Source organism: Penaeus vannamei, chromosome 29 (assembly GCF_042767895.1).
Source record: "Penaeus vannamei isolate JL-2024 chromosome 29, ASM4276789v1, whole genome shotgun sequence".
In the NCBI taxonomy this organism is placed as follows: domain Eukaryota; kingdom Metazoa; phylum Arthropoda; class Malacostraca; order Decapoda; family Penaeidae; genus Penaeus; species Penaeus vannamei.
The window spans coordinates 14,382,708-14,397,707 of NC_091577.1; the positions used below are offsets into that span (position 1 = coordinate 14,382,708).

At 39.9% G+C, this 15,000-nt stretch overlaps 1 protein-coding gene across 1 annotated transcript; it reads right to left on the minus strand.

Annotated features, from left to right (window-relative positions):
* Window positions 1-1,313: 1,313 nt before the first annotated feature.
* LOC113827779 (U11/U12 small nuclear ribonucleoprotein 25 kDa protein) lies at window positions 1,314-3,381 on the minus strand. The gene is made up of 4 exons (XM_027380674.2): window positions 3,269-3,381; window positions 2,601-2,893; window positions 1,944-2,093; window positions 1,314-1,757 (listed from the first exon to the last, which is right to left on the minus strand). The coding sequence occupies exons 2-4, from the start codon at window positions 2,886-2,888 to the stop codon at window positions 1,569-1,571; spliced, it is 627 nt and encodes a 208-aa protein (XP_027236475.1). The 5' UTR covers window positions 2,889-2,893; window positions 3,269-3,381; the 3' UTR covers window positions 1,314-1,568.
* Between the last annotated feature and the right edge of the window lie 11,619 nt (window positions 3,382-15,000).

Below are 15,000 nucleotides of genomic sequence, written 5' to 3' on the forward strand. Positions count from 1 at the left end.
CATTACATATTCCCGGAAGCAGTGGGTTAAATCAATCAATCTCTCTATCTCTCACACTCTCTCTTTCTTTCTCTTTCTCTCTCTCTCCCCCCTCTCTCTTTCTTTCTCTCTCTCCCTTCTCTCTTTCTCTCTCTCCCCTCTCTTTCTTTTTCTCTCCCCCCTCTCACTTTCTTTTTCTCTCCCCCCTCTCACTTTCTTTTTCTCTCTCCCCTCTCTTTCTTTTTCTCTCCCCCCTCTCACTTTCTTTTTCTCTCCCCCCTCTCACTTTCTTTCTCTCTCTCCCCTCTCTCTGTCTCTCTCTCTCCACCCTCTCTCTTTGTGTGTGTGTGTGTGTGTGTGTGTGTGTGTGTGTGTGTGTGTGTGTGTGTGTGTGTGTGTGTGTGTGTGTGTGTGTGTGTGTGTGTGTGTGTGTGTGTGTGTGTGTGTAATTGTGTGTGTGTAATTGTGATTGTGTGATTATATGTGTGTGTGTGTGTGTTTGTGTGTGTGTGTGTGTGTGTGTGTGTGTGTGTGTGTGTGTGTGTGTGTGTGTGTGTGTGTGTGTGTGTGTGTGTGTGTGTGTGTGTGTGTGTGTGTGTGTGTGTGTGTGTGTGTGTGTGTGTGTGTGTGTGTGTGTTTACGGCTTCTACATGACTATATAAATATTAAGCTCTCTTTAGTATGATATAAACTAGTTATATTTACGAATACTGATGGACCTCTAAAGGTATATAGTGAAATACTTAAGGACTATACAGCTTTTTATCATTACCATTTTAAATCATTTAACAAAAGTCGATAAATGACATTAGCAATGATACAGCAGATAATCTCAACAAATCTGTCAGTCGGTATTTTGAGTCTTTGTTAAATGCATAATAAACTTATCTTTATAAAACCTAGTAAATCTTCGCACAAGCAAATGCCTTGGAAAGATAGAAAAATCATTAGAACATTAAAAGTTCTGAAATAAGTAAGTCTCCAGAGGTTTTGTCTTTCATTGCACCTTATGTAATAATGCTACCAGACCTCTTATATACTCTGTTATTTGAGAATAAAATGATAGAAATTCACATGTGGATGATGAAATGACTTCTTATAATCCCAAAAGGAAAAAAAAATAGGATTCTTCGTGTGATAGCTTCCTTAGCTACCTAGATATAATCATGATATGCATTGCATTTTAATATGCTTGAGAGCAGATTTTAAATATATGTATATTTTGCTCAAGTATATTGTAGTAATTATGTATGAGTTCAATAAATAAAATGATTTTATCTATACAAGTCTTTTACGATTCTGAGAAAGAGTGTTTGGAAAATAAAAGGTGTATGTTTCATTTCCATTCAATTTATGTACACTATAAAATACTCAGCAATAATATAAACCCAGCTTTTCAAAATTTATAGGTCAACATAGATTATTAAAAATGCTTTCAAAAACCTAAGAGAAGTCCTGTACAATTTTTACAAAACATGGTACAAACTTTAACATTCACCAGCCCATACTTACATCATTACTATTATGCCTCCAATCTTCACCTTCAACTTCACACTGTTGTGATATATACAGAAGTAATACATTCTATTCTACCTTACCTTCCGACCAGATTTGTTTCGTTCCCTTAATCTCTTTATGAATGTGAGACTACTTTTATTTTTCACGCCAAGTTCTAGTAATTTCTTACGATCATCTGCCAGTTTCTCTCCTTCGTAGCAAAGCCAGTATGCTTTCCAAATGTACTTCCAGTTTATTTTTTTCTTGACTCCTTTCCTGTTCTGAAAAATTCAAATATATGTTAGATATACAAACTGAAAACTTTGTAGAGTCAACTTACTATAAATCATATGTTTTTAATCTACACCTAGTCAGCAATAAAAGTTTTTGCATACTTTTCTTCCCACTATCATCAATACACTCAGCTGCTTTCTATGTGGCTTGTAAATATATCATACAATACCTACCAGCATGAGAGCAACATGATTTTTCAGTGCCTTTTTCAGATCATGAACAGTCGCTTCCCGGGGTACAACTACACACCAGAATCCACCGTCAGCTTTCTCAACATATACTTTCATTGCTCTTCCATGTTCTAATTCAATTAAGGCATTGACCTGAAAGCAAAATAAGGCATAATTAGAATGTAACATTTTAACATGTTTAACTTTGCTTCCCCTTCTTGGTACCTCACACTTTTCTTCCATGGAATAAGTGGCACATTGTCCAAGAACCAGTAGCAATGGCGAGTAAGTGGCCCTCTCACAAAAATTATAATATTTACATTGTTGGGTTATTGTGTCCAAGGGTCAGAATGGCTTTCTTTGCAACTACAGTAGGGCCAGGGTGCACCATTTAGCACTAAAACAACTCTTTTGGTACACCTTAAACTACGATGGATGCAATGTGTTCAAGAGATATGCAATCAAATAATACTCCACTAAGTAATATGACATACAAAAAGACTACAAATGTAACACAATACAAATCATTGAAACAAATTATTAATGTACTAAATCATCAGTGAAAAAAGAATATTATCTACATCATGTATGTTTTTATTTCCCTTCTCTTCAGGGATTTTAAGTTGATTACTAAATCTACCAAAAACCTTAATCTTTCACCTCTTCAAGTGTTACTTGTGGATGAAGATCATTCAGTATAGGATCCTTTTTAAGAAGCTGAGAAAGAGCTTCTTGAAAGAACTTTTTAAGCTCAGCATGGGAAAGAGTCTCAGAATCCAGGGACTCTGCCTGCTGTGGCTCTCCTGCTTCATCAGAGACTTGTGACTCTTTGTCCTCAAGACTTTTAGTATCTGCTTTAGCGACTGAAGTATCAGAAACACCTGCCCTCATTTCATCAGCACCAGGGCATAACTCCTCATCTATGTTGCCTTCCCGGTAGGCTTCCATGATGTCTGGAATAAAAAAGTTAGTTAATCACCCAATAATTATAAAAAGAAAAAGTATATAATAAGATTTATATAAATAATAAGAGTTAATCATCAAATAATCAGGACTAGAAAAAATATGAAATAAAAATATATAATATAAAAAAATAAAAATCAAGGTATATCCATTTTCAGTTAATCACCAAATAATCATACCAGGGAAGAAGAAGAAGAAGAAGAAAAAAAAATTAATAAATAAAATAAAAAAATAAAATAAATAAATAAATAAATAAATAAACAAAGTAAAAAAGCACAGTATATCACATATATTCAATCACCCAATAATAGAAACTAAAGATTAAAAAGATTACAAGAAAAAAAAAAAAAATCTCAATAACTTACAAACAATATGGTATGTGACTCTACCCACAACAACAAGATGTAGAGGGTGAATGTGTCTTATTCTATTCGCTCACAGTCTGCTGATCAGATACATGGAGAAGGATTCTTCTACTCGGGTCATCCTTGAGGCCCAGCTCGAGTCTGTCTACGTTCCACTGCTGGCCGTAATCAGGGCGTGATGCGAACAGGTACAGGGTTCCGTCTAATTTGGGTCCTTTGACGGGTACCTATTATGGAAATTCAATATAGACATGTTAGTGTTCATATGCATATGCCAGTCACATAATCACCATGAAGAGTGAAATGCACGTGGTTTGGCTGAGTAGAAATATCAATGAATCAAGTAATGTGTGCTATTTTACCAGTCAAATTCTGAATAAACCATTTAAATGACTAAAGTAATCATAAAAAAATATGCCTAGGATTCATGAATATTAACAAAATCATGCAATGGAAAAAAGATATGGGGTGGGGGATTGTACACATGCACTCCCACCCCCCTACACAGACACAGATAAAGACAAGAGACACAGACACAGACAGACACACACAGATGTACACACACACACACACACAGATGTACACACACACACACACACACACACACACACACACACACACACACACACACACACACACACACACACACACACACACACACACACACACACTCACACACTCACTCACTCACTCACTCACTCACTCACTCACTCACTCACTCACTCACTCACTCACTCACTCACTCACTCACTCACTCACTCACTCACTCACTCACTCACTCACTCACTCACTCACTCACTCACTCACTCACTCACTCACTCACTCACTCACTCACTCACTCACTCACTCACTCACTCACTCACTCACTCACTCACTCACTCTCACAAGGATGCCTCCATGAACAAATGCCCACACACACAAGTAAACAAAAATTAATAATAATAATAAATAAATAAATAAAACATCAAACACAATTTCAAAGAGTTAAAAGGAAATAAACTATAAAAAAACAAGGATAGAAACCAAGACTGGAGAAAGCCGAACCTGAAACTGAGCCTCCTTCCCTGTGCAAAAATTGTTGGCACTGTCACCAAGGTCCAAAGTCCCGTCTCTAATAGGCTCTCCCATCAAATGCGCGACACCTGAAAACATGCCAGCGGTTTGTATCATCATATATGTTCAATACAAATACCTAATTAAAAGTGATGTTGGTAATAATATTCATCACAAATGCAATAATAATAATTATCATAATTATAATAATAGTTAAAAAATATATATATCAATAGCATCAATAACAATAATAATAACAGCTAATAAAAAATATACATCAATAATAATACAAAAACAATAACATTTGCTAATGGTGATGATAATGATAAAGATGGAATGAAAAAATACTAATTAATAACAAAAAACAATAACAATAATATAATGATAAAGTACAATACAGTAACAACAATAATAACTAAAGTATCAATAATAAAAATCATAATAGCCTAACTGTAGTATACTGATTATAAAACACCAACAACAATATTAGCAATCACAACAACAAAAAATATTATAAGCAATAATAATAACAACAGTAACTATAACATCAATTATCAGGTAAGTCACTTCTCAAAAATGGAATAGAAAGGAAGCAAAGAAAAATATATTTACTAACTACCAGGTATTGACTCTCAAAATATAACAAATTGGTTTCTATTTTTGCTCCTCCTTAAAATTCTGAATCGTTTAGGTAAAAGATTTGTGCATATGAGAGATGCATTGTTCTATCTCTAAATGTAATGGTTAAAGTTCATGGTTGAAACAAATAGACATCTTAGGTCATATACCACTATGGTTAAGTATTGTGGTGAAAAGGGTAAATGAGTTAACAATTAGTATAAAGAGTGTTAAATGTCAAAGGTACTATTGGATAGTATCATAGGGAAAGGGTAAAGAGGGGAGCTAATTAAGTAATTCAGAGATTAATAAAGGAATGGGTTAATGGTATAGGGCAATCAGATGGAATGTGATGTATCTATTGTTGGGGAAGCTATAGTAACATTGCTTTCATGAAAAAAGGGTAAAAGAGCAGTTATGAAATAATTAACAGTTAATATGGGTAGAGGCGAAGTATCAGGAACTGTGTCAGGAGGGGAGGAATCTGGAGATGGATACTGTTGCGACAGGAGGGATTCACAAGAGTATCCAGGTGAGAGAGGTATGGATAATGGAGAATGAAAAGGGAATGGTATACATGAAGAAGGAGAAGATGAGGTTTGTTGGGAAAGACTGAGGAAGAGGAGTAGGGGAAACTTGCTGGGGAGGAGTATGGATATTGGCAAATACTTTGAATGTAGAGGGACTGGAGGGTGGATGAGGGAGTGGAACATTTTCTTGGGTCATGTCTAAGAATTTTTGGATGTTTTCAAGAGGAGATTTGGGTAGGGAGGTCTGAGAAACAAAGGATCTCTTGTGAGGAGGAAAAGGAGGGTGTAGGAGAGGGTGTGGAAGGCAAAGATAGAATAGAATGCTTAAGTTGTCTGGTGCAATGGGTAAAGTGGGGGGGAGAAAGGGTAGGTATCAGAAGAGTGGTAGAGATTGGAGTATCTGGATTTAGAATGGAAAAGGGATTTGACTGGGGGATAGGGAGAGTAGACATTGGATGATTCAGGAGAGAGGGAAGGGAAACTGGGGGTGATTCAGAAACATCTTGTGGAAATGGGGAGGATGCAGAGAGGACTGTTTTGAAATTGGTAGAAAGAGAAAAACCTCGTCATCGTGCTTCCTAACATAGAGTGAGGCCTGGTTTGAATCTGAGAACTGCTACCTCCCATTCAAGCTTATAAGCAAGGCATCTCCTCTAATATACGTTATGGGAGTCACCACAGTTGGCACATGTACGTGACTATGCCGGGCAATTTGAATGGTCATGACCAAGTTAGGCACATAGAGGGTAGCTGGCTGTGGAGTGACAGCGTTTGGCAGGATGGCCAAAACGCCAATATTTCTTACATTGGCAGGAAGGGGTTGATATAGCCTGACATGGTAGGACAATCCTAATATATAAACTTGAGGAAGGTCATGTCTATGGAAGCTAATCTTGGCAATATTGACAAGGGACTTTGCTGGCCTCTGGGAGAATAGTGTAGCACTTTACTGCTACTGCATCATAATCAGCAAGGCAGGTAAGTAGGTCATTTTCACAGTCTGACTAGTTCTTGTCATATATAGGACAATCAGTTGGGGGGATAGAAACAGTCTCACTACAAGTATTGAGAGAGAGATGAGGTTCGGATAGTGCACGAGCTTAGGATTTTGATGTAACTGTGACTAGGTGTGAACGATTGGAATGATTGCGAAAGGTTGTTTTTGGAGGCACTGTTGAAAGAGAAGGGTATTCTCTGAATAGGGGCTGTGGAGGGAATCACAAAGAATAGATCGCACTTGGCTGGAACTACTCAAAAAGTTTGCAGAGCTAGAGGCAGTAGAAGGACGAGGGCAGGAGGAAGATGGTGGTATGGAATGGAGTAATTCTGTGGGAGGGAGGACAATAAGGATGAAGAGTAGGAATAAGGGATGGGGGGGTTGACACTGAAGAAGACTGTGCATTAAGAGATGGAGAAGAATGTTAGGAGAGAGGAAGGGGTGCATTCTGGAGGTTGAATAATAACCTGGGTGGGTGGTTCAAAATGGATAGCGTTGTCAGTAAATGTTGAGGAGAGGGTATTAGTATCAGTGGTCGAAGCCATGGTCAAAGGATGGGGCAGGGGTTGGAAAACCATCAAAATCAAATTCAGATTGGCTAGTTGATGCAGGGGTAAGCCTTATTGCCCCTATTAAGGGTAAGGAATCTTCAATATCGGCCATGGTGAGCCAGAATAAAATGAGGAACAGATCCAGGATCCCCATAAGGGATAAGGGGTAGGCAATTAACAACCAAGGAAATACCATGCCCATGGCTCCCAGAGGCCATTCATGAGTGATATAGAGCCAGCCTTTCATCCTTTCAGCATGGCTCTCACACCTTGGGAATGGGACAGAAGAAGAGGATGAAGAAGATACAGAAGAGGAGAGGAGAAGAAAAGACCAAGCAAAATTAGTTGAAGTAGGGGCAAGCCCCTATGCTGGGCTCCAGTCTCCATCTCCTAAGCCCAACCACGACAACAATGAGCAAGATATTGGGAGGGTACATCTAAATGTAAACAAGAAATGGTCATAAGCATAAGCATTTACAAATGCTATGTGTAGAATGTGATATCAAAAGATATTGATAATCAGCTCATTACTTCTACTTATTTCCTTATAGATATGTCCTTAACTCGGAGAATATTTTAAAACTTAACTAACCTCTATTTGACCTCAGAATCTTTAAACTCTCCTTGAAGTACTCAGACTGCTTGATATTATTTTGAATCCGAAACTTGAAATAGAATCCACTGCTTAGAACAACCACTCCTCCAATGGCTGCTACTCTGGCTAAAGAACCCACACTTGCCATGCCGCATCACATCTGAAATACTGTGTAAATGTCTGGTATCACAATCACCTTATAGATCAGTCATTCAGTATCACTAATATTCCCATTAAACAAAGCTGTTGTTGCATAAGTTCTTTGGGCATCTTAAGTTTCTGAGAAATTAGTAAATTGGGCAACAAACCAGATGAGGAGAGCATATCTACTCCAAGTGATTAAATGAACTTATATATTCTAGATAAAGGAAAGTCACTAAAGACAGCTAAGAAAATATGTAACCAATTAAGTAAATTTAGATTCTTATATATGTATATGGTTAAGGAATCACTTGCGAGTGTAGACAGACCATATACACATTAACACATGCACCATAATGGTTAGTGTGTGTGTGTGTGTGTGTGTGTGTGTGTGTGTGTGTGTGTGTGTGTGTGTGTGTGTGTGTGTGTGTGTGTGTGTGTGTGTGTGTGTGTGTTTGTGTGTGTGTGTGTGTGTGTGTCTGGTGTGTGTGTGTGTGTGTGTGTGTGTGTGTGTGTGTGTGTGTGTGTGTGCGCATGTGCATGTGTGTGCCCGTGCGTGCGTGCATACATGAGTGTGTGTAGATTGGTTCCCCTCATAGAGGCTATGCGCCACTGTGGACGGTTAAACCCAAAGATTTCTTGGTGCCAAATTCTGAAGCGCACTAGTTATGACAGAGTTGTAGTTTTCTATCAAATTCATCTCAATATGGATATAGGCCTGGGGAGTTGGCAACAAGCACAATATTAGGCTAGTGGCAAATTAAAATCTAATCGAAATTCATACACACCAATACCCTCTTTTATCTATCTGATGGCAAATCTTGGTTGTTCAAGGTGGAGAATATAATTATCGACTGCAAATGTTTTAAGAATGTATCCAAATCTGCTCAGATCAGAGTTATTAAAATCTCTTTACTTAGATTTGGAAATTTGTACATGAGCAGATAAATGTATATGCTCTGTCAATAATTTAAAGTTAAGGTATCTGCTGTGGTGATCATTAACCTAGATGAAGACTATATCCAAGATTCAGTAGTTTTTGTATTGAACAGACACTGTTTGATTTACTGTGAAACATTATTTTAAGTGATCCCAATATTTTACTGATATTTTCAATTTACAAACGTAAGGACAGTCTTTAATTTTGTCGTTCCGCAAAAAGACTGGCTGTAGTTTGAAGATTATTCTGCATTGAAAATAACAAGAAAATCTTCAAGACCTCTTTTGATAAATCATCAAACATTAATTGAGCCATCTCCTATATCTTTATTGCTATGTTCTATATCAAATATACAAATAACGTCACCAGCCTTTACAAATGATACAATGACAATAAAAGTAGGGATGATATAAGCAAGATTTATTGTAATATTTACCTTGTCTTGTTATCACAATAGATTATCAAAATAGGGTATATTATAATATAAATATTTCTTCTTATTAGCAGTATTAGGTTTTAGGTTAGGTTTTAAGTTAGCTTTTTGGTTTTAGGTTAGCTTTTAAGTTTTAGGTTAGCATTTAGGTTTTAGATTAGCTTTTAGGTTTTAGGTTAGGTTTTATCTCAGCTTTTAGGTTAAGTTTTAGGTTAGGTTTTAGGTTTGTTTATAGGTTTTAGGTTGTTTTAGATTTCAGGTTAAGATTTAGGTTATCTTTTAGGTTTTAGGTTAGCTTTTAGGTTTTAGGTTAAATTTTAGGTTAGGTTAGATTTTAGGTTAGCATTTAAGTATTATGTTAGGTTTTAAGAATTAGGTTAGGTTTTAAGTTTTACATTAGTTTAGGTTTTAGGTTTTAGGGGGTGTAGGTTGGGTTGGAGAGAGTTGGAGAGAGTTGGAGATGGATGGAGAGATATTTTTGAGTTGCGGTTCAAGTATGTGGATGATAAGTTAAAGTTACTTAGAATCTCTGGGAAATTTGGAAAAAGACGTCACCATCACTTTTCGGGATGAAACTAGATTCGTTTGATTTCTATTGTTTTGGTTTGGTTGATTCTGGTGTTCGTTTCCATCGGAAATGGATAGTTTGTCTTTTCCATACCAGAGTCGTGCCACTCTTGGTATCATGCATGTGCACTATGGAATTCTCATTCTCTGCTGTAATCACGGTATTGATTTAGTCACAATATTGTTTAATACAGGGGGCTGCCGCCCCTAACCCCCACCCAGGAAAACAAAGAATCCTCCAGGTATTAACGGCAGGAGAGAGCGTTGGAGAAAGTCAGCATTGGCACTTCCACATGCCGTTCATACGCACACGAAGCACTGTACATTAAGTCACCAGTGAAAATAAGGAAAATTTACAGTATATAACATTCAGGAATTGAGTAAAAAAAAGATATGGAATGGTTACCTTGACATTAAATAAGACACTTTTCATCTATGGAATAAAGTCCGCAAATCAAAAATAAAGGAGTTATACGATAGAGAAGAGAGAAGACCAACCCATTTTTTATAACTTGGAATAGTTTGATACGACATCCTACACACACAGACGTGATGGCGAGACTAATTTGAAAATTGAATTTAATAGCTTCTATTTTGACAAATGATCATTCATTGGCTGTTTCCCTCATGACTTTGACTTTGACAAGTTTATTGAGACAAAAGGTTACATCTCAAAAGGATGTGGTAACGTAGGTTATCCTCACCCTTATCTTGATAAATCCCTGTGTGGGCTCACAGTTCTCATACAAAAATTAGGTGTATTACCAGATAATAACATAAAATACAAAAATAAAAATATTGAGAATCATGGTCTATAAAAAAGGAAGTTCGTACGCACACTCACAGATGAGCTTTGAGGTACCGTTGGTGACCCATGTGTGCAGCTGTTTATTTGCGAAGGACAGGCACTCAGGTCGTCCCCATGTTATCTATACATATAGGCGTACGAGGATACAGTAAACAAACTGTTCTTTGTCGTACATATTTTTGTGAAATCCGCTGTCTCTGAAGTCTAAACAATAATGTTATAAGGCTCCACTATGCTTTACCTTGCCCTTACATTCTGCCAGCATATCTTTAAGCTTTACCAAGTTTTGTTCAAATTTTGTTTTTTCGTGATCACTGTACTCCACACTTGCTGTTATTTTTCTTTCCTTCCCTTTAATAACTATCTCACTTTCTGAATCTTGCTCCTTTGCAGAAATACATGTTTGTTTCATTTCTGTGCCTTTAGTCAGAGTTTCTTTTGTTGCCTCCTCACCCTCTTTCTGTTTTTCCGTTTCTTCGCTGTATCAGAGTATCAGAGTCTGGAACAGCCTGGTCATTTCGGATATATCCTTAGAAAAATCCACACCACTACTCCGCAGCACTTCCTTCACTTCCTGGACCTGTCTGTCCTGCCCGTCATCACAAGCCATTGGCGATGGCACCACCAGCAGTGGGCCCTGCACCCAGGCATTAGGGGCTGCAGCTGTCTTCTCCCTTGGCACCTCTGGCCGCGTGGTGACTGGCCCTTTTCCATTTTCTGCCACTCCTTCCTTGGGGAACGCTGAAGCAATCTTGAATTGTGGTCTCGCCCTGCATGCAGGAGACCCGGCATTGTGGCGGCCTCCACAGTTGCAGCAGCAAGGCATAACCCTTTTCCCTTTTCAATTTTGGCCCGGCAGACCCTTGAGTCATGTGTCCTGCCACAGAACCTGCATCGAGCATCCTGTTGACAGGCCCACAACTTGTGGCCCCATCTGCAGCACCTGAGGCACATGACTGGCGGCTCTACATATAGTGCCACCCTCCTGTTGCCCGCTCCAGAGATAAATACCTTCTCTGGCACTTCCCCCTTCACAAGGGCAATGAGCTGACTCCGCTCCTCGCCCCGGACGTGTATCTCCTTACCCACACAAATCTCTCGTCGTCCAGTAGGAAGGCCAGGTCTAGTTTCGTGGGATATCGGAAAATTATCACCTTAGTGAACTTTTCCCTAGCCTTTGGGACAGTCATCATTGTCCCCTTGTATCCCTGAGTCAGCACCGTGAGATACGGCCTTTCTTTTCCTTCCTTCATCACTGGCTCAAAATCAGCGTGGTCCCGGCCCAGTTGCATGGTCCACCTTAATTTTTCTAAGAAACTCATGGTGCAGTCCTGTGGAAATAGCAGTCTTTTCCTGTCGTTCCCATCAGCAACATTCTGGGCTGCTGCTTCGTTTCCGTCGTTCTTCATCCTCTTCTCCCGTTCGCATCCATTCTTGTCACTCATGTCTATGCTTCCATCACTTCTTACCCTCTTATGGGATCCACTTCCACCAGTAATACTAGCAATGCTGATATCTTGGTAGGGGGTGACCCGCTCCCTATCGGAGGTCAGATAAGGGCAGGAAAACACAGGATTCCGGGGACCTCAAACCCGAGGACAGTACTATAAACATGTCCTTGTCCTACGAGAGATACACCAAAACTGTTCCCTCATGAATTCTTTCTCCACTGGCTATTAAAATAACCACCAAACAACTGACCAATGAAATCGTGACACTGGCCATGACGTCACGGGTGAGATAAAAGGAACAGTATGGGTACAAGAGACCCTGCGCATGCGCAGTGGAGAATTTGGTCAGTATTCCCGCAGCTCCCATGTGAATCTCACCTAGTTTTATTATTATATTCATTTATTTTGAAAATTAAATAACTTCGTTACAATTGATTTGCGAGACAAGTTTATTTAATGAAAAGTGTTTGTTAATTAAAGATCTTCAAGGCTACAAGGTTAGTTTTGGTCGATTCAATGGTGATGCCTTTTTACAATAATACAGGTTAGTTTTGGTCAATTCAATGGTGACACCTTTTTCCAATAATACCGAATCACTCGCTCTATCGTTTGCATATATTACGCTTCGTCTAAATGAAGGCCGTATGAAACTGGACCTGCACCCACGGCGGTATATGCAATGCTTTTCATTTCCACCCCTCGTCTCTGCCTGCTTGTATGTTGTTGATAAAACGCGACGTAAATCACAAAAAAAAATGTAAACCTCAGTCTACAATGTTCTAAAAGATGCTATTTCTCAAAAAAAAAAAAAACTGCCTGAGATACCCACAAAAATACTAACACAGCATGTATAAAAGCCTCTTGAATTCGAACCAGCATGGATTGAGCAGCAAAGTGTAAACAAACTGTTGCCGGAATCAAAGCAGGCGCAGAAACCTTCTTTTTTAGAGACCGCAAGCTTAAAAGATATCAACTTTAAAATATTGCATAAAACATAAAATGAACAATAACTGCAAGAAGAAAATCTATGATAAATAATAACCACAGCTTTAAAGTAAATGAAATATACCCGAAAGTTTAAAAGGCATAATGAAAAACAACCAGAAGTTTAAAAGACAATGAAAAATAACCACAAGTACATATTAAGAACCACAAGTTATTTTCTTTAGTTTTTAAGATACGAATGGGTATATAAGGCAGCAGGTACTTTTTTGGTCTTAAAGACCGCATTCTTCAAGAATAAAATACGCAGTCACTGGCCACTTGGAAAAGCAATCCATGGCCACACAGATATACTTGTTTCCCCTTTCAGTGTAAGGAAAGGGACCAACAATCTCCCCGGCCATGCGCTCCTTGGGTGCCCCAGCCTGGAACAGTTGCAGGGGTGCACTGTCTCCTGTGCAGGCCCCTTCTTTGCTGCGCACACCTGATAGGTCCTGCACCACTCCTGGATATCCTGTCGCAGGCCAACCCAGTATATGCGCCGCCGCAGCTCCTCCATTGTCCTCTTGATCCCTAAGTGGCCACTGATCTTCCCATTGTGCATCTCCTTCAGCAGTCCCTCGCGGCGAGACAGTGGTGCCACTACTAACCACTGTTGTTTTCCGGTAGCAGCATCCACCCAACTCCGCTGCAATACACCATTCTCCAGGCGCAATGCCTCCCACTGTTGCACAAGTTAATTTGTTGCTGGGCTTTCTGGGGATACGGCCTCCCACTGCAGCCGTTTCTTGCCTGCTGCTAGCCACTGTATAATTGGTGCCAGGTCCTGGTACTTCTGCTGGTCCTCTCATCAGTCTCTGCTAAACTCTCGCTAACCACCAGCTTCCGACAAGTAATCTCAGAATCGCGATGAGAGCAGTGATTACAATCAGGCTCACAAGGGTGGCAGCTGAGGCTATCAGCATTGCTATGAACACGCAAGCACGATGCACCACCTAGTAATTGCACTGTTCCAGCGTCCCAAGCCATCTTGCCAACTGGCCTTCTGGCTCTTTTATAGTCTTTAACCATCTCAGGGCAGCGTGGTCTGTATGGATGGTAAACTGTGCACCATATAGGTAATGGTGGAAGCGGAAGAGTCCTTTCATCGCGGCTGCCAGTTCTTTGCGAGTGACTAAATAATTTCTCTCAGGCTTGGAAAACTTGGAACTGTAGTAGGCTATCACGTACTCCTGACTGCACCTACACCTTTCTGACTGGCATTTGTGTCTAGGATGTGTGGAAGGCTGGGATCCGGGTATGGCAATACTGGTGCCTCTACCAGTTCGCTTCAATGCTGCAAAGGCTTGATGGCATGCCTCGCCCCACACAAAGGTCACTCCTTTCCTTGCCAGCTGATGTAATGGTGCGGCTATTGTGGCAAAGCCTTGCACAAATCTCCTGTAATATGTGCACAGTCCCGAAGAAGCTTCTCAGCTCGGCTACAGTCCTTGGCACTGGCCAGCTCTCCACTGTCGACACTTTCAAAAGGTCTGTCTGCACTCCTTACCTGCCCACCACATGACCCAGGAATATAGAGGCATCGCTGACGACAGCTTTCAGCGCTCGATAGTCAACACGAAAACGCTTGCTGCCGTCCTTCTTCGTCGCTAGTACCACCGGGGAGCACCAAAAACTGTTTGGACGTTCTTTAATGCCAGCCTCTGCCATCTCCTGTACTGCGCACTGCATCTCCTCTCTTTGCTGGTGGTAGTCGACGGTGCGGCTGCTTCATGGGAGGGGTATCACGGGTATAGATGAGATGTTTCACCATCGAGGTGCGTTCCAAGTCCATATCTCCCTGGCTAAACCCATCTGCATACTAAATGAGCAACTGCTGCACTCTTCTTACCTGCTCACTAGTTAGATACTTGACGCTCCATTGAATTAGGTCTTCCAGGTGGCTTGGTACTACTTCCCGTTCTACTACTAGCTTAGCCTCCTCTCCCTGTGCCTTTAGGGCATCCTGTGTGAAGATGGAGGTGATAGAAATGGTTGTCACAGGGGATGAACTGGTAGTGGGGTATGCGAGTTTGGTGACTGCGTACATGGCCTTATTCTGAGTAT